This window comes from Leopardus geoffroyi, chromosome D4, assembly GCF_018350155.1.
Source record: "Leopardus geoffroyi isolate Oge1 chromosome D4, O.geoffroyi_Oge1_pat1.0, whole genome shotgun sequence".
In the NCBI taxonomy this organism is placed as follows: domain Eukaryota; kingdom Metazoa; phylum Chordata; class Mammalia; order Carnivora; family Felidae; genus Leopardus; species Leopardus geoffroyi.
Genome location: NC_059342.1, coordinates 26,019,716 through 26,038,804, shown reverse-complemented (window position 1 = coordinate 26,038,804; position 19,089 = coordinate 26,019,716). Strand labels below are relative to the sequence as shown.

Here is a 19,089-nt window from a genome sequence, read left to right as displayed (position 1 = left end):
GGTTTGAGCCTCACACGGGGCTCTCTGCTGTCAGCGCAGAGCCCACTTTGGATCCTCCGTCCCCTTCTCTGCACCGTCCCTGCTTGTGTTCTCTCTCTCTCAAAAAGAAATAAACATTTAAAAATTAAAAAAAAAAAAAAATTAGGCCCTCACCCACCTTACCCTCATCCTGGCCCTGCCTGGGTGCAGAGGGAGCTTCATGAAATCCTAGAGAGTCTGCTTGGGAGCTAAATGGGGACAAATGGGGACAACTTCTAAGACGTTGTTTGTGGTGCTTTTCGGAATCCCAACACTCAGCTATATTCTCAAGTCCATGTAAGAATAATTATCAGTAGGTAACAAAAGCAGGCAACAGACCCATGGATCTCACACTTGTCTTTATTGGTATACGTGTTTGGCTCTGAATTATCAACTACATCACAAATTCCAAAATAACAGATCTCATTTCCGTGTGTACATGTCTATATAATAACGAGTTCCCAGCTCCACTGCTCACTCATACATAGGTGTAGACAAGCCATGGAGTCTCTGAACATAGTAAAAGAACACAAGTCATGTTTCAGGTCTGCTCTCTTGCATCAAAGGAGAGAGGGAAAGAAAGTGAAGCAACATGTAGCAGTCAACAAAGACCCCTCCCAAGCCCACCCCCGCAGACCATGGTGCAGCATGAGAGGGCCGAAGTGCTGTGAACCAGCACTGTGAGTCAGCAGGCAGGTGCCCCGCCGCCAGAGGCTCACTGCCCCGTGGTGGGGAAGCAGGAAGACCTCACAGAGGGGATGGCTGCAACACCCAGACTTGGTTTGGTATGGAACTGGCATCCATATCCACCCGCACAAGTCCCTTCCTTCAGAAGTGTGCAGAGGGTGGAGGGCCCACCTGAATCCACTGCCTCCCACACCCAATAATCCCTCCCAGAGCCCGGACCACACACAGAAGCTCAGCCCTCAATGACACAGATCTCTTCCGGAGAACAAAAGATGGCACTGAGTTGTCAACACCAAGGACCGTACCCTTAGATCAGCTGTCAGACCCAAAGCTGACTAGGATCTACTTCTGTTGAGACTTGGGGTGAAATTTGTAGGAAACAAAAGATAGTATACGAAGCCCAGAGAAGAAGAATGATTCAGGAAGTGAGTGACAATCTTATTCCCTTTGCTACTGTACCATCATCTCCCTCCCCAAAGCTCGGGTGTTCAGGAATCCAAGGCAGAGCAACCCATCCCCCGTATCTTACTAATGAAATGAGTGTTTTCCTCTTCCCAAACCAATGTTGATAAAAGTCTGGGTACGGCTCAAGGAAAACTAAGATGTTATATGTAAATAGAGGAATTTTTCTGTCAAGTCAAAACAAAATCTCTCAGGAGGGATCCTGACATCCTAAAAGTCACAGCCCTTGGAAAGAAACAAACAGCCTTATCTAAATAAGGCTCAGGCAGTGATCATGGGCGCAAATCTGCTTCTGTGGGTATCAGCAAATGGCAATATGGAAGTAGGAGCTGGGAAGAAATGTCATCATTAGCATCATGGTTCCTGAACCCCAATACACAGAGAAAAGGAGGGAGAGGGGTGGCATGAGAAGGGCAGAGGGATTGACATTTACGGTTCAAAAGGAGTAGACCAGGATGAAGACAGGGTGAGACCAGTTAGTGCTCAACTGATAGAAGGTAAGAGTATGAGTCCTGTCTCTGGATAACAAGTTAAGTTTCTCTCTGTTCTTTAGCAATGGACTGAAAGCCAACTTTTGTTACTCCAGTAGAGAACTGTGTTCAAGAGCAGGGGTGGGGATGAGTACTGGGCATGAAACAGAACAGGACACCCACCATTCTTGCCAGAAAACAAGTCAGGTGGTTGCTCAGTTGTTCCTCTGCTGTTTTACAAGCAGATATATCATGTAATCTCCTCTAATAAAGACATTCTCTAATGTGAAGACTAACTCTTTCAATATAACTAGCATAGGATTGTATCCTGTCCCCTCTACATCAACCACCTTGTTGTTGGAACATTAGGAATATGGCACTCAGTCTACATTTCATCATTACCTAATAATGAGTTTGGTTTCTACTTTATTGCACCCAGAAGGTCAATGGCACAGTTAAATAGCTGCTAAATAATAGCAACAGGATAAAGAGAATGTTGATGTCTACCCATATTCATAGCATGTGTGGTAAGTGATAAGAATTATTTAGACACTAGGTGTTAGATCGTTGTTTTCTTTCTAGAATTCTCCCCTCCCTCCCACCCCTGCTTGGGTTCAAACTCACACAAGTCTTGTCTCTTACTGATCATAGGAATCTATCTATTCTGAACTCATTTTTAGAATCTGTCGACCTTAATACCAACACTGACATACTATATATGTTGTACAATCAATCGATAAAGTTCCCCTTGCCAGAATCCCGGTCTCGGCCTAGATGCCTAAGTCATCAGAAGTAGAAAGAAGCCCTTCAGTATAAAAAATCTGGAGATCAGTAGGCAGCTAACTCAATCAAGTTTAGGGATGGCTGAATGACTAAAGAGACATTCCAACTCATCAAAGATTCATGCACAACCTGGGGGGATCCTGGGTGGAAGAAAGGCAGTCCCTAAATAGTGAGAAACATACTAGATGTATCCAGCCGGGTCCTTAAGATTCAGCACACTCAGGTCCCCAAGAGGAGCTACCTGGCTAGGGCGAACAAGTAGGGGACAAAAGGTGATCATTTGCTTCAGTTGAGCAATAAACTACATCTGGAGTCATCCAAAGTGTTGACCTTAAACCAATCCTGTCAGCCTGCCTTGGCAGACAAGGGGCCTCTTCTTTCCTGAATCTTTCCAGCACACGACACAGTCTTCATTTCCTCTGTGACACTCACCATGTGAGCTGAATACCTCTGGATTTAGGGTCCCTCTAGGCCAGACCTGAAGTGGCCAGCCACGTTCAGCCTGCCAACCTATCTTAACTCCTGAGTACCACCGAGCAGATAAGACATCTGAAACTGGCAGTAACATACCCAACATGCTTTCTACAGACTTTCCAGCACAATCCACCCAAGGTGAGCCATTACTACAGAAATGTGAACAGGGGCACCTGGGTGGCTCAGTCGGTTAAGCGTCCAATTTCGGCTCAGGTCATGATCTCATGGTTCATGGGTTTGAGCCCCACATCGGGCTCTGTGCTGATAGCTCGGAGCCTGGAGCCTGCTTCAGATTCTGTGTCTCTCTCCCTGCCCCTCCCCTGCTTGCACTCTGTCTCTCTCTCTCTCTCAAAAAAAAAAAAAAAAAAAAAAAAATAGATAAACACTTAAAAAAAGAAAGAAATATGAACAAAGCCCAGTACAAATAAAGGCAAAGGCAAAAACAGACTTTATATCACAGGCATTAAAAGGATATTCTTAAGTCTGGAAAGCCATATACATATTTAACTGATATCAGTTGGTATCTCTAATGGTTGGAATTACAGGTGATTTTTTATTTCATCTTTGTTTCTTACGTTTTCCAAATTTCCTAGTATAACTTGTATTATTTATTTCTATTTTAAAATATCTCATTCTAGGGTACCTGAAGGCTTTTGGGGGCATTAAGACTTAATTCTGTCTCAGCAGAAATCACCAAGCCTATGCCACCTAGGGCGACCAATCCCTTGTGCTTTGTCTGGGACTGTCCTCGTTTTAAAATGGAATGTTTGGCATCCTAGGAACCTCCTCAGTCCTGGTAGTCACTATAGTACCGACATTTTCTTTTCCTTTGGGCACAAATACTGCCTTCTAATTTTCTCCTGTTTGAGGAGGCCAAGCATTCAGAAAGACACGGACTTCTCTCAGCAAAAGGGAGGAGGCTCAGACAGAGGGCAGCATGGATCCAGGAACCCTCCCACTTAGGGGCTGAGTCTTAGCAGCAAGACTGCTTTTGTGCTCGGCTATCAGGTTGAATGAAGAAGTAGCCTGAGCCTGTGTGGCTCAGTCGGATAAGCATCTGACTCTTGGTGTCAGCTCAGGTCATGATCTCGTGGGTTGTGAGTTCAAACCCCACCTCGGGCTCCATGCTGACAGCGTGGAGCATGCCTGGGATCCTCTCTCTTCCTCTCTCTCTGCCCTTCCTCTGCTCTCTCTTTCTCAAAATAAATAAATAAACTTAAAATAAACGTAGTTCTTTCTTCAGTTCTGTCCATGGTATAGAGCAAATTCATCTTACCTGCTTTTCAAGGGAAATGAGGACTCCCAAGGAAAAGGATATTCAGTCAAACAACTACAACGTGAGTGAACATAAAGAGAACACGGAGAGCTGGCATGATGGGTAATCTGAGAAGAAGCTCTGCCATGGTGGGTTACCCTCCCGGGCTGGCAGAACTAACAAAAACGGAGGAAATGTGCACTTCACAAGGAGAAGAACCTGAACTCTGCTATAATGGCGGCCATACAGGACTGAGTGCCACGTCCCAGAAAAACTCCCATCGTGCCATCTCTGCTTGACCACAGGGAGCACTCAACTGTTCCCAGCATCTGGGTAGCAGGAGATTCTTAGCAGCATAACAGACTCCTCTGCATTTGTGTTTGCTGAGCTGGCCCTGGTCCACAATCTGCCGGCACGTGCAAGCGTGACCAACAAGAAACCAAAATGGAGGTGCCACCGGACTAGATTCATCCTGCTGGCACCCATGCTCCAGTCAGGCTGGGCCTTGGGAAGTGCTCAGAAGAAATGCATTAGGATTCTGCGTCCACCGGCGTGCTTCCAGGACATCACTGATGATTAGGTGACATCAGACTGACATGTCTGACGTGGGGGCATGCATAGTTCCATCTTGTCTGGCCAAAGATGTGGAAGTAAAAACCAGTCTGAGAACATCACTAAGAGTGTCTCTCCCCCTAAGTCCATAGTCATTTTCCCCTTTCGGCCATTAAATGTGGGATTGGCGTGGTTTCTCTAGGAGGTCCCGGTGTCCTCTGAGTAGCATTTCTTTTTTGAGAACAAATGGTATCACCCAGTGGTCAAAGGCTAATAAAATGGCATCTCTTATCTGACTTAGATGTAAACGTGCTTGAAACTGGTTTGCTAACCGAGCTTCATCTCTGTGGAATTTGTAACATGGCTTACATTTTAAATGTAATTATGCAGCATGTATTCATTTCCTTTCTTCTAGGGAACTCAAGTTGCTTTTTAAAGCATTATTTGATAGCTTCTTGCCATCTCCTCTGGAGTTGAAAAGAGAATATGATATCAAGCTGTTATAGCTAGCGATGGGGAGCTACGGCACCAAGAGGGAGACAGAATTAGTCTGGGACCTCAGATTCGAGCCACGAAGACCCCCAAGGGATGAGTTGTCAAGCCAGTGTGCTGTAAACGAAGCAGTTTCTAAGGATCCTAAAATAACTGCATTCTCCCCTCCGTCCGAACACTCACGCTGGGCGGAATGGGCTTAGCTTATTTTTAAAGTGCAGGTCACAGCCTTCGAAAGGGATATAAACAGTTCCCGATGCAGCTATTACTTGGCCGATTAAATGCTTAGAAGAAAATATACTTTTGAAAGACAAAAATGAATAGGCAAAACATACAGAAAAGCGCTAAAGCAATTGTTTCCACCTGGTTGTAAATCCTGTCCCCGACCATCAAAATGGGCCACACCCACCGGGCGTTCTGTGGTTTGATAACCCCGGGTCACCCTTAGGACTCTCATCCTTTGATCTAAAGTGCTCGTTCAGCCCTGGATTCAAGACAAATTCAGGATTTGGGCTCGTGTGTACTCAAAGTGACGCTGCAAATACGTTCAAAACCCCTGCAGTTCTGTGAAAAATATCACCTCCCTTCCTCCCCTTATTGTCAACACAATGACGGTTTGGGTATGGCAGTTAAGGGGAGCAGGAGGAGTGCCCTGTGTGATGTTTTCAACCGCAGTTAAAAGGCTCCCTCTCCTTATTGTGTCTCATTTCCCCACTTCTAGCTGGTCTATGAATCTGTGCTTATCTACATAATCGCCTAATAAGCATGAAACCAACGAGAACACACACACACACATACACACGTACGCGTGAACTATAATACCTGGGGAAGTATGGCACACTCTGCAGGAAATCAATAAATATCCACTTGTCATTGGAAGCAGAATCAAAGGGAAAGAGTCAGAATTCTGTATATGCATCTGCCCTAGGGAGTTATAGCCCTAGGTACTCACAGGGGGCATGCGCTACATGGACAAACACATACAGTTCATATTTAGAGACAATTCTAATTTAATTCTGGCCTCAGGCCTAGGGCCCTAGCTAATTTACAAGGCTGCTCTAGGAAAGACACACATTTAGGGATGACAGTAAGTCTACAGCATTCAGTTTTCTTGCAGGGGAAGCTATAATGCATTCCCACCCTTCGAAAGAACCCAAGATTGATGATTCGGGGCCGGGGGAGGAGGGAGTTGCTGGTTAGTGTTTCTCTCTTTCTTTTATTTTTTTTTCAGCCCAGAAGGTGTGTTTCCATTGTACCCTGTCAAAACTTTTCTCAGCAGTCAAGGAGAGGATAACGCACCGCTGCCCTTGAGCCGAGTTGGCAAATCCTACTGGGAAACCACCCCGTGCTGTCAGACGATGTGGTTTTCGGACACGTCTACACAGACTAGTTGAATTAAAGACCAACTCCGGACTTGGATGTTGCTGAGCTCCTCAGCTCCATCTTGCCGTCCTGATTGATCGAGGAGATGGGTCTATAGTTAAAGTGGCATAGTACTTTGAGGGCTTAGTCATTAGAGCACACTGCTTTCTCTTTGGAAGGCAACTTCTTGCTTGGCTAGGTAATGGAAGCTAAGGAGTGACGTCAAGATGTTGCCTGGCCAGAATTTGCAGATAACCATAGAACTCTTCTCCTCCATCAGCCATGGATTTAGCCTCCATTATTCCTGCAGTGACATAGGAGCCTCCAAATACCAAATTATTATCAGGCGGTCTTGGGGGAACCTCTGGGCCCTGAAATAAAGTAGACAGACTTGCTATTGGAAAGTGCTCAGGAGCAGTTCAGTCCTGTTCAGATTGCTCTAAAATCCTGCAAACCATCTCTGGACTTTTTTTTTTTTTCTTTTTTTTCTTTTTCTTTTTTTTTTAATGAGTCCACTCACATAGCTCCTGAGAGTGAAAAAGTGCTTTGGGGGAAATAATTTATCATCATCCTTCACTTAAATGATTTTACACATCATTTAAGGAAATCTGGTTTGATCCTGATTTTTTGCTTGTGTTTTCATTGTTTTGTTTTTAAAGCAAAGCTATGCAAGCATGGAGGCTGTGTCATTTTGGACAAGCCACTTCTGAGCATCTTTTGTAAAATAAGGTTTGTATTAATTGACCTTTAAGGTCTAACTCAGGGGCCGCAAACAGATGGTGGACTATGGACCAAATATGACTCATATGGAAATAATTTATTGATCCCACCCAGTGTTTTAAACCTTAGGGAATTCACATAAAAATAATAAATGCTGTTCTTGCTGGAAAAATGAGAGGATCTGGTAATAGAAGGCCCACATTCTAGTATGGCCTTCACTACGCCACATCATCTTTCTGACCCAGCCTGTTTCTCCTATGACCCGCCTGATCCTATAGGTAATTGAGGGTCAGGACCCTTGCTCTTAGCTATCCTATCAAGGTGTTCTGTGATTATATGACAGTGTCTGTAACCACTAGGTTCCCAATGAGACTCCTTGAGGGCAAAGGACACGCTACCACCCTCACCAAATCTCAGGTTCTTTGGCGTTGTAAGAGTGTTGTGGGTAGTCAATAAATATTTAATGAATTGAACTTCACCTTCTGTATTAGATTCTTACAGTTCAGTGGAATGAGACCGGGACTACTCCTTGTAAGATCACACATCTATTCTAAAGCCAACATCTTTGAATAGCACGTATACTTAGGAAAAAGAAGTAAATATGCTGGTTTGTGGCCCAAGATCCAAATGAGGTCAAGTTAGTGGTGTCTTATCCATAAAGATAGTTTGCTTTAAGTATATGGTGAAATTTCTAAACTTTTTCTGCGATCTTCTTAACTTTGTTTTTCAAATGTAACATATCCAACTCCTTGGAAGACCCCTTCTTTTGAGGTTCTTTGGAGGTTAATTCATTGGGTATATCTAATGGGAATCACTTCGCTGAAAGCTAAGCTCCCAAAATTGGATGGGCCTATAGCAACGAATCTCTCTGTATGTCTCTGGTCTATGCATTTTTGAATACTTTAATTCCTGGATGACTATGGTTAGAAGGTTCAAAGAAAGGTTTTGTTTTGTTTTGTTTTGTTTTTTGGTCAAAAGCTTATTTCAGCTAAATTGTTATTTAAATTTGACTAAATTGGCTAATATATTGTTAAAAATTTGTCTAACAAATAAACTATTATATAGGCAATTTTAGTAGGGGTAGTGCCAATGAAAAAGGCTATGGGCTCATCTTTACTTGTTATAAGTCTGTTGGTAATTACTATTTCAGTAATACATAGCCACATCTGGTCAACATCCGGCCAATATCAAAGGTACATCATGTCCTTTGCTATGAAAGAATAGTTCAAAAGACACAGTTCCTGCTCTTTTGGAGCTTACAATCTAACCTAAACAAGACTATATAAACACATACTGAAGAGTGGTCAGACTCAGGACCTAACAAGAAGCAACATACATTGAAGATAAAGGAAAAAACTATGGGGTAAAGAATGACATTTAGGAAAGAATGAAGAGAAGGAAAGAAGTAAACTGCTTCTTCATTCCCATTTCTTTGAAAAAGATTCATGGAAGATGCATGATGGTAAGTATTCTTAAAATCATGAAAGAGTGGGGCGCCTGGGTGGCTCAGTCAGTTGAGCGTCCGACTTCGGCTCAGGTCACGATCTCACAGTTTGTGGGTTCGAGCCCCGCGTTGAGCTCTGTCCTGACAGCTCGGAGCCTGGAGCCTGCTTCGGATTCTGTGTCTCCCTCTCTCTGCCCCTTCCCCGCTCATGCTTTGTCTCTCTCTGTCTCTCAAAGATGAATAAATGTTAAAAAATTTTTTTTTTAAAAATCATGAAAGAGCATATAAGTTGATGCCTGGAAGAAAAAAAAAAATTCTTCTGATGTAAGATGTTGTGAGTGACTGAGAACCCTGGGCAGGGTAAGGACCACTGGGTGAAGGGCCCAGCAAGACTTTATAAGGAAGGAACTACTAAATGAAGAATCAGTGTTCTGGAGGACAGAAACTGAGGGGAGGATACGAGTCTCCTAAACTTGCTTCCCATGCCTTCTAAGTGGGGGTGACACAGAGTGGCTGAGCCACAAATCCAAGACTCCTCCAAAATAACCAAAATGTACACTTAAAAAACTTTGAAAAACTCTCCATGGACTCTAGATTAAGGAAACCACCTTTAGAAACTTTCTGTGAGACTTCAAAAGGTAGAAAGCATATCCAGATAGAACTATAGACTCAACAGCCACCTAGTCTATATTCTTTTTGGTTCTCATTTGTTTATTTGCTTTCTTGCTCATTGGTTCATTTCCTCTTATTGCATGTATTGCACTGATGCTATCTACTTGATTATTCAGCTTTATATTTCCCCATCGACAAAGAAGAACAAACTTTTGAGGACAGGTTGATTTTTGTCAACCTCAATTATAATACAGCCTCAGGTTAACTGAAGTATATCATATAACCTGGTACTGGTGGTGACAGGGGTGTCAAAAGACTCTGTTTCTGGGGAGCACCATCAAAATGATGACAGAATTCTCCCATCATAGTACCCTGACTTGCCTTATTCAACATTTGACCGTTATGCATGCAGAGTATTTCATGGACCTTTGGAGGGCACTTATCTCAACAAAGAATATACGTTTTAAGCAGTGCCTCCATGCATCTTGTTCACACCATAATGACAATATTAGGATTAATAATACCTTGATTTCAAACAATTTTTATTTCAAGGAACTCAATATTCCTCATTTATGCTATTCTATTTATCTTGTCATATTGCATATTCAACTGAAATCTATGGTGGGTCTAGTTTCATACTTTACAAGCTCATAATACTGTTTTTTTTCTAATGATTACATTAAAATGCAATATTCACCATACCTTGGGGGTAAATTTGAATGAATAGGAGGAAATTATAGGTATTTCCTTTATGCAAAAAGATGCTTATTGCTAAGTTCCTTTATCCCGTGAGAGTTCTTAGGAGAGTCAGTCTCCAAAATCTAACTTTGCACTTGTTACACCTTACCTCTGAGGCAAGGCAGGAGAACAGTATTTAAGACAGAGTAAGAACATGCCAAATAGACAGAAGGTGTCCATCGGTGTCGGGTGAACCCCTAAGACCTAGGCCACCTGATGTTCTGGCTCCTTATTCATGTATGAAGAAAGGCCTGCAGTTCCAATGGCATAAGCCTGTTTGTTCACTGGTTTTATTTTTTGTTTTCCATAAAGCCATGCTCTATTTTTTATATTTGAGCAGTGGCTTTGAAGATAGGATAAGAGTCTCTGAGGAAAACCCCAAGCTTCTCAACAGAGGCTAATGGGTTCATTTGGTCTTGTGAAGAACAGGTCAGTGTACTTAATATGCACATGATCTGTTGTGATGTGTCTTTCCTATTGTGGCATGACCACAAATCTCATGCTGGGAACAAGAACTGAACAAATAATACAGAACTACCCAAGTCAATACCACCTGTGTGCAACACAGTACCCTCCTGACTACCAATGGTGTATATTTTAAGGATTTTCAATAAATCCAGTTTAAAAGCCACCAATCGCCTGTCTTTTGTAACTGATGTATGTGCAGTCTACTGATACCTCTGGTTTCCGTCTCTATCTTTTTCAAGACAAGCATGCCTTGATTCCAACTTCATGGTGACAAATGGTTTTGGGAAATGGATCCCAAGAGAAGTCGATATCTGCCCACAGTCCCAAGCCCTGCAGGACACACGCCCTGAGAATTCCATAAGCAGCAAACTAAAGGATATATTCCATCGGCCCAAAGCCCCACCAATCCTCAGCCATTTCACTGCCCCTCCCCTCAGTCATCCTTGTCAGGCGCTCTGATAAACACACTGATTGATATAGCTGTGCAGCAAACAGGCCAATAAGTATAAAAGTAAGTATAAACAGGTGTACTTACATGTGTCTGGCTTGAGCTGACTGTTGGTGATGCCAAAGTACTGGGGATTTTCAATGACAGGAATCTTGGTCATTCCAATAATGACGGCGTCGGGGCCGCCCTCTGAAGATGATGGGGTGTTACTCCCATTGGAGATGTGGTGGAGTGGGCTGGCAGAGTCATCATCATTGCTGATAACTGAAGCTGGGCCTGGAGTTGGAAAAAAAAAAACAACAACATATTCTCCTGTAATGCTTTGAATGCTCTTGTTGAGCTATAATTCACACATACATGAAGTTCACCCATGGAAAGCATACAATTAAGTGGTTTTCAGTATATTCAGAGAGTTGTGCAGCCATCACTTCAATGTAATTTGAGAACGTTTTCTGTCATTCCCCACGTCCCCCACTCCCAGCCCCAGGCATCCATGAATTTGCATTTATTTTCTGTCTCCGTGGACTTATTCTGGACATTTCATATAAATGCAATCATTTAATATGAGATCTTTTGAAACAGACGGCTTTCATTTAGCACGCTTTTAAGCTTCACTCATTTTGTAGCATGTGTCATTACTTTAGTCCTTTCTATTGCCAAATAATATTCCATTGTATGGATACGCTTCATTCTGTTGATCCGTTAATCCCTTTGATGGACATTTGGGGCATTTCCACAGGTTGACATTTGGGGTATTTCCACATTACAAATAAATAATGCTGCTATGAACATCTGCGTACAAGTTTTTGTGTAGACATACGTTTTCATTTCTTCCGGGTAGAATTGCCAGGGCATATGCTATCTCTATGTTTAACATTTTGAGGAAATGCCCAACTGTTTTCCAAAGTGGCTGCACCATTTTCTATTCCCACCACCGATGGGCAAAGTTTCCACTGTCTTGACTTCCTTCTCCGGTAGGTTAACATGCAGTTTTGCTCTCTGTTCTCTGAACATCTTTAGAACAAACACTCTCTCATTGAAACTCCCAGCATGAATGCAGGATTCTTGTGTCACCATATCCTGAAAGATGCACTAGCAATTTAAAGATCTGAGTGCCTTCCTCCACTCTTTGGACAAGTCACTTACCTTTTTTGTACCTCTACATCCACTTACATTTGTAAAATGTGCAAAAGAATATCTGCTTGTTATTTTATGAGACTAGTGATAGCAAAGTGTATTATAAACTTAAATGGGCTTCATGAGTATGAATTACTACTAGGTATTATTAATAACTTCCAACCGGTGGACTAAAGTTACATTGGATGGTCCTATTACTATGTTTCTCTTTCTGCACACACCTTGTTAGCATTTTGCCTACAAAATACTTTCATAACAATAATGGATCAATCCCGAGGCAAAGTTGCCCACTTTGCCTTTAACCCTAATATTATGTGTAGACTACTTTATGGATGTCTTTATACTAAAGCCACAGCCATGACATATTTCACACAAGACTTAAACTTTCTGGTCCCAAGTCTAAGAACGTATATGCCCATAAATATGGTCTACTGTGTCTTGTTTAAACAATTTATCTACTGACCACTAAACCCATGTGTCTGCAAACAAAACTAGATGCGCAGAGTTAAAGGTCTATATGAAAGCTTCAAGACAATTAAGTTCTCGCTGGTTCACGATACACATTCTGCACGTGAGAAGTCAACACCCACTCCCAGACATAGATTACACGTGTTTCTGCAGGGCACTGCGTGGCTGGAGGGTCCCACTGAAGCGGACCACTGGCCACAGCCACTGGCATAAGCCAAGAGAAACACAGGAAGGAACGGTAAGGAGGAAAGATGAAAGCATCAGTCAAGCAACTTCGTACCAGGGGAAGAAAAGCCTGAATTGCTACTTGCTGAGCGAGCACGGGATTGTGCGGTCATCCAACTACCCAGGGCACATGCTTCCACACCTCCACCCTTCTCTGTCTTTTCCCTCTCAATTAATTAACTATTTCAGTGAGGAGCACGGCAATTCTAAAGACGAAAGTAACTGTGTCACACATTTTCGAATCCCCTATGAAAGATAATGGTAATCCGTCTCCCGACCTCCAAGATTCATTTTCCCCCTCAGACGGGGATTATCACCGTTTGTAGTGATAACAATTGGACATTCTGCAGCTAGCTGAATCTTAAACAAACTATGCAGGAGGCAGCTAACTGCTATTATAGGTAATTTTTTAAAGCATCCTCTCAAGGGGATGTGCATTTAAGTTGCCTTTAATGATACACTCTGGCTTAATTCTGCAAACAAGTCCTCACACAGCCAATTTAGAATCTTCAGATTACTCAAAGCAAAAACAAGCTCACCGGTTGTGCTCATCTTGAGTCTAGCACACCGGTATTAGTAAAGGGCAGAAACTCTGCCAAGAATAGCTATAAAGACAAGTTCTTTCCAATATCCTTAACCATCCCCGTTTTATGATTGGCTTCCTGACAGGCCTAGATCACCCAGAGCTTAAACCCAGAGATGGAAAAACATAAATGTGTTATGCTAAGCGTTCTCTGCATCTTGCCAGTAAAACCTCCCCACCACTGGCCCCCTTGCCGTGTTCCTGGTGCAGGAACCAAAAGCATGCTACTGCCTGAACTCCCCGAGGTGGGTGCGGTCAAGGTCGTACATTTCTCAACATTTACCCCCAGAAATGCAGGAGCTGTCATGTTCAGACCTTCCACATGTTGTCAGAAGGCCAGCGATTTTGCTTCTGGAGCCCCTGCAATGATTAAAACACACTGATCCCAGTTGCTTTCTTCTGTGACTCTCCCCTGGGCCAGGCCAGGCCATCAACATGCCTGTAGCATTCAATCATCTTGGAGGAAGCTGATACCTAGAAGACAATGCTGAGACTCCTCCAGGAATTCGGGCTCTGGATCATCTGCCATGTACATAGTGGAACCCTGACTTAAAGAATTACAGCAAAATACTTGCTCTTTGTTTTTCTTCCTCCACCAGAAGAGACCCTTTCTTTGCCTTGGTTTCTCTGAGTAGAACCCCCGACTCTGCAGTAACAGAGCCCCAGGGAATGGGCTCTCTGTTTGGAGGGGGGAATGTTAAGCATAAAAGTGGTATAAAGCATCAGAGGTCATTTTTCAAAAGCCCTTCTGCTTTGCCAGAAGGCCGCTGTTGACAAATCTCGGCAACACATAAACCTCAACAATTTATCAAGTGAAATATTAATCCAAGTGCTGTTTCCTTCATCATCGATGTTCTAAATCCTGGAAGATTGATATGGCTGGCAAGGTTGCAGCGATCCAGCCCATTTTTCTATGAACATTTTGATCTCACGGAGCACAGCAAAGTTGGGAAGGGGAAAAAGCTCTCAGCAGGGACAATGAATGTCTATATAATTTGACAGCAGGCTGTCTGTGCCTATCACGGGATGTGTCATTGTGTGTCTGTGCACGAGCTTGAGGAGACACCACAAAAAGACAGCCAGAAGAAGAGTCAGGGGCACATCACAGCGTGTTATAAGGAATTCACATGAGGGTTTGAAAAAAAGTCTTATAATATTAATAAGAAGTTTCAAATTGTGGGATATGTGCAACCTGCCAGGTTGTTGCGGGGGGGGGGCATAGTTCTAATTACTGAGCTGACAAATATGGGCTATGCCTGGAAACATTTTTTAGCCCATTTTTATTTTACTATGTCTCAGGTGCAAAGAGAGATTTTTCTGTCAACGGAGCTGCTTGGTAAGGCATATTGCATGTCTGACTCACAGATATTTCCAAGCCTTAGACTTGTGTTCCTGTGATAAGAATGGCTGAAGGTCACCTGGGAAAGGAGTTTCCTTCTCTCAAGACCAACAATGTCTTCGAGGCGAGGGGAGAGGCCATTGTTCTTGGGCAGCTGTGTTAACTATGTCTTTTACTGTCTGTATTCTGATGCTTCATCACTGGGGCCTCACTGACCCTGAAGGAACTGCCCCTCCCAGGATAGCCAGTCCCTAGAGATGGTAAAGAACTTTTCCGAGAGCATTCTTTCCATCTCCAGTTCAACCAGTCCATAGCCTGCACCACCTTATCAGGCTGTCATACTCCCGGCCACTATCCGCCTGCCCTGTCACCCCAGAGCCAGGCACCAGCCAACTGGGGACAGCCTGTCTGCCCCAGAGTCTGCTAAGGTCACTCAAACCAGCTGATCCTAAACCTGCTTACCCTGCCTCACCAGTTCCTTCCTATGGTAACCGCCATAAAAGCTCTTGCCCCCATGTTCTGCCCTCTGACTGACCCCAGTGTTTCCCTTGGGGTCCCCCCACCATGGTGTGGCTGCCCTCTCCTCTCAGGAACGGCGAGTAACAGACTATCTTTTCAATGGCTGTCCTCCTCTGGCCTCTTGGCCTCACCAGACCCGAATAATAATAAAACCTACATTTTAAAGCTGCAGCATCTCTGATGGACTGTGGCTCAAAGAACAATTCTGAAGGAAAATTCTCTCTGCTGTGGCCTAAAAGGGTGAAGCCCTGTTTTTGAAGTTGTCTAAGAACAAGCACCTCTCAGCAGGGCAAACTGGCCTGGAAAATGCTTACATGGTTACAGTGATCTTCTGTTTAGTGGAGAAAAGACCCCCATCTCACAGCGCTATGGTATGAAACCTTATCACCCTCTGCCTCCTCCCCGCTAACACATACACAGAACACAAAGCCTAAACACAGAGCACCTTTAAGATCACCCAGCAGGGCAGTCTCTGGTCTCCTGGCAAAGTGACTGAGATTAGCTGAATCTGAAATGTGCCCCTCGGGGAGTCACCAACAAATCCTGAGATGTCTGAGTTTAATGTTCCAATTTTGCCACGTCCCTATCTTAGCTTTGACCTTGGAATTCATGGGGCTACCTAAGGGTCAGGGTTACTAACATCAGGCTCATAAAAAGAAAGGAAACAGAGTTCCTTGCATGGAACGGATGACTCCATGCAGAACGCTCCATGACACTGGTACATTTCCCCTAATTCGCAGTTTTACCTATAGCCAGCCTTGCTACCAGAATATATACTAATACACAGATGCCCAAGATGGCCAGATCTTGGAAACACACGTGCAAGATGTAAGACAGTCTGTCTTTTTGTGCTTTCTAGTGAATTCCTGTTCATAGTCGCTGTACCCATAGAAAGTACTGAACAAATTGGAGGTCCCGGGAGATCACACCTGATTTCAATCCCAGTGATGAGATACATTATGTGCACTCATTTGGTAAGCTACAAACTCTGCTTTTCAATTGTCAGCACACAGTCTGAATGCAAGGAATAGAATGCAATCAAGTACAAATCAGAGCGTCTGGACGTTAGAGTCTTGTTTTGAAAGAGAAATGGTCATAAATGAACAGCTGATTTACCAATTCAGAAGTGTACTACATCTTGGCCAATGGAGGAAGTTAAGATCCCAGCTTGTCCAGACGTGACTTTTAGCCAACTTTCCTGTACATGGAGTTTTGGTGCTGTTGCATTTTCTTTCCTGAACCTTCTTAAAAGCCCAGCAACTACCTCGACCTGGTACAACAGTTGGCATTCTTCCTGGGATGAAAACAAGCCGACTTCAAAAATATAAAACCATTTGCTGAACTCAGTGAGTGAAAGCCATGCCTTTTCTGGAAAAATTCTAGCCCTCTCTCTTCAGCAAATCAGAAACAAGGAACACAGAAAATTAATCATGGGGCCAACAAGTGGGAAGAAGGGCCAAGCAATTTCATCCGAATCAAGCAACATAAACTCGTTACTTATCCAAAGAAGGAGTAACTACTTACCAACACCTTGTCTTGATTTTACTTTCCCAAATCCAAACCATGAGAAATCTGAAAACCACAACAAAACATAAAATAAACTTCGAAAGAGAAGCGTAAACCAGGGGTATTCAGCACTGTCCTTAGTGAAATAACAGACTTCCTCAAAAAGCTCCTGCGAAGAACAAAGCTTCCTCTCAAACACCTGGAAACAGATGCTTGAATTTTGGTGTAAAGATTTATGTCTCATCCTGAGAACATGGGCATTTGAACCAGGTAAGAGACAGTAGCCTGTCTTTGAGAAAAATGGCCCAAATCGAGAGTTAATGGCTCTGAGCGGTTTTCTTGATTTCTCACTCTCTTCTTCCTAAGTATCGAATCATCTAACTAAGCTCTAGGGATGAAAATACACAACGCGTTTGACAAATGCACCATGGTTCTCGACTGCAGCAATGTGGGAAAATAACAAGACAAAACAGATCTTTTGTGGAGCTGAGGCAGGCAGTGACAAAAGGAACACGTAGTCCCGTGGGAGAACTGATACTTGGGCTGGAGGGGGATTCAAGGAGAAAAAAAAAGGGGGGGGATCTTAATTCTACACGGATTCTGCCACTGACTTGCTGTGTGACAGTGGGGAGTTCACAGCAGCTCTGTGCCTCTTGTCACACAAAGCTCCATGAAGCACATGTAAGTAAAGATCTGACAAATGTTTGGAGGTCCTCCAGGGAATAAAGCCACAGTGAAATGCCTATTTGTTTCCTGGGCCTGACTGTGCCCCTCTATGTAATTTCCGCGGGGTTCAAAGTGAACTCTACACAGTGGGGGGATCCCTGGATAAGAGGCGGATAAAGGGTATGGGGCCCAAATAAGTAACTGTGCTTCTCAGATCTTCAGATCTACAGTGGTTTTTGTAGGCAGTGAAGATGTAAAGCTGCGTAGAAGAGCCAATTTAAGTGAAACAATGTATATGAAAACTCTTGGCACGATAAAAAACGCCTTACACAGTTGTCATCATGATTATTCTTTTTTCTAGTTAACCTTCCTCTCTTGGTAGCCTACAACGTGGGCTCCCCAACCTCGAAGGCAATTTTTTACTTCTGATTGATATTCCTCTGAATGCTTTCTTCCAGGTTTTAGAAGACAGGATGAAGGTCTGGCCTCTATCCAATGCCAAATAAAGATCCCTTTGCACAGAAGACAGTGAGCCTCATTCACTGGGTCCTCAGTCTAGCGAGGCAGCGCTGTGTCTGTGGCTTTCTTAGTTACCACTAATCCCTTTGAAAACAGAGGGTATTTCCTACTGGTCAATTTTTGGTTTCCTCCATTTGTTTGATTTACATAGTTTTAATTAAACAGTAGATCAAACTTTTTAAGACTGCCTCTTTTACTTGAGCATTTTTTTTTTTCGAAATCGTTTCCATCTTACAGAGAACCCGCAGAAGGACAATGCCATAGCAGCCCCTCACTGATTTACACATTACAGATTATTGTCAATTGTAATAATAAATACGACTGTAAGGAACACCTGTCCACATCTCAGGTGCATCCGTCCCCATTTTCAAAAATCATTCCTTCCAGATAAATCCTGAAATGGAGTTAGTGAGTCCAAAGGGATGAGTAATGTTAAGGTGCCCAACACACGAATTCAGCTGCTTTTCCACCATACCTGGTCTACTTTTATTAATAGTGTGTGAGAAGGCAGGAGTGTATTTTCACAGTTCACCCAATGGGAAATCAAAGGGTGAACCATTTTCTACCTCCATCCTGCCATTGACATGTCTCCACCTAACTGAGCAGAGATGGCGTGTCTCCACCTAACTCTCACCTTTGCCACATGAGAACACAGATATGAAGAGGGTCAGAGCCCCTCTGATTTATTCAGATATTGTAATTCACCAGGTGTGTCCCCCACGCAGGACATTTCTCCCTTAGTCCTCCGCCAGACCCTGTAACATATGACCCTCTGTTCATTGATAAGGAAGGAATTAAGACTCAGAGGCTGATAAACCTAGCAAAGGTCACACACCAAGTAGTAACTGAGCAGACTCACCCTTCCGATGCCAAATCTGTTTTTTTTTTTTTTTCATTCTTTCATAGTTGTCTTTCCAAACTTCCAAAATGCTTAGCCATAATTAGCCATAGTGGACAACATTACAATCGAGATTCCATTTTATATAGAGGAAAGCACTGTATGTAGCCATTCATTCTTGCTCATTTGTTCAACAAGAGTGAGCCTGGGTCAGACCTCTGAACACGAGAGACTCCGCTTGGAGACTAAAACTTCATCTTGTTTTTTTGAAACAGGAGCTACCTTGAACCGCTGAACCAAGCAA

General features: G+C 43.3%; 1 protein-coding gene across 4 annotated transcripts in view; it reads right to left on the bottom strand.

The window, feature by feature from the left end:
- Nucleotides 1–19,089, bottom strand: part of NTRK2 (neurotrophic receptor tyrosine kinase 2) — a 338,612-nt gene that overhangs the window by 141,731 nt on the left and 177,792 nt on the right. Inside the window, exons 12-14 of one of the 4 annotated variants that reach the window (XM_045468973.1) lie at nt 16,781–16,828; nt 11,073–11,261; nt 6,186–6,926 (exon numbers count right to left, since the gene is read on the bottom strand). In XM_045468973.1, the coding sequence (XP_045324929.1) occupies nt 6,898–6,926; nt 11,073–11,261; nt 16,781–16,828 (266 nt within the window). In that variant the 3' untranslated portion in view covers nt 6,186–6,897. Of the gene's footprint in view, nt 1–6,185; nt 6,927–11,072; nt 11,262–16,780; nt 16,829–19,089 lie in introns of those variants that run through there. The other 3 variants (XM_045468970.1, XM_045468974.1, XM_045468971.1) reach the window with 3 other exon arrangements.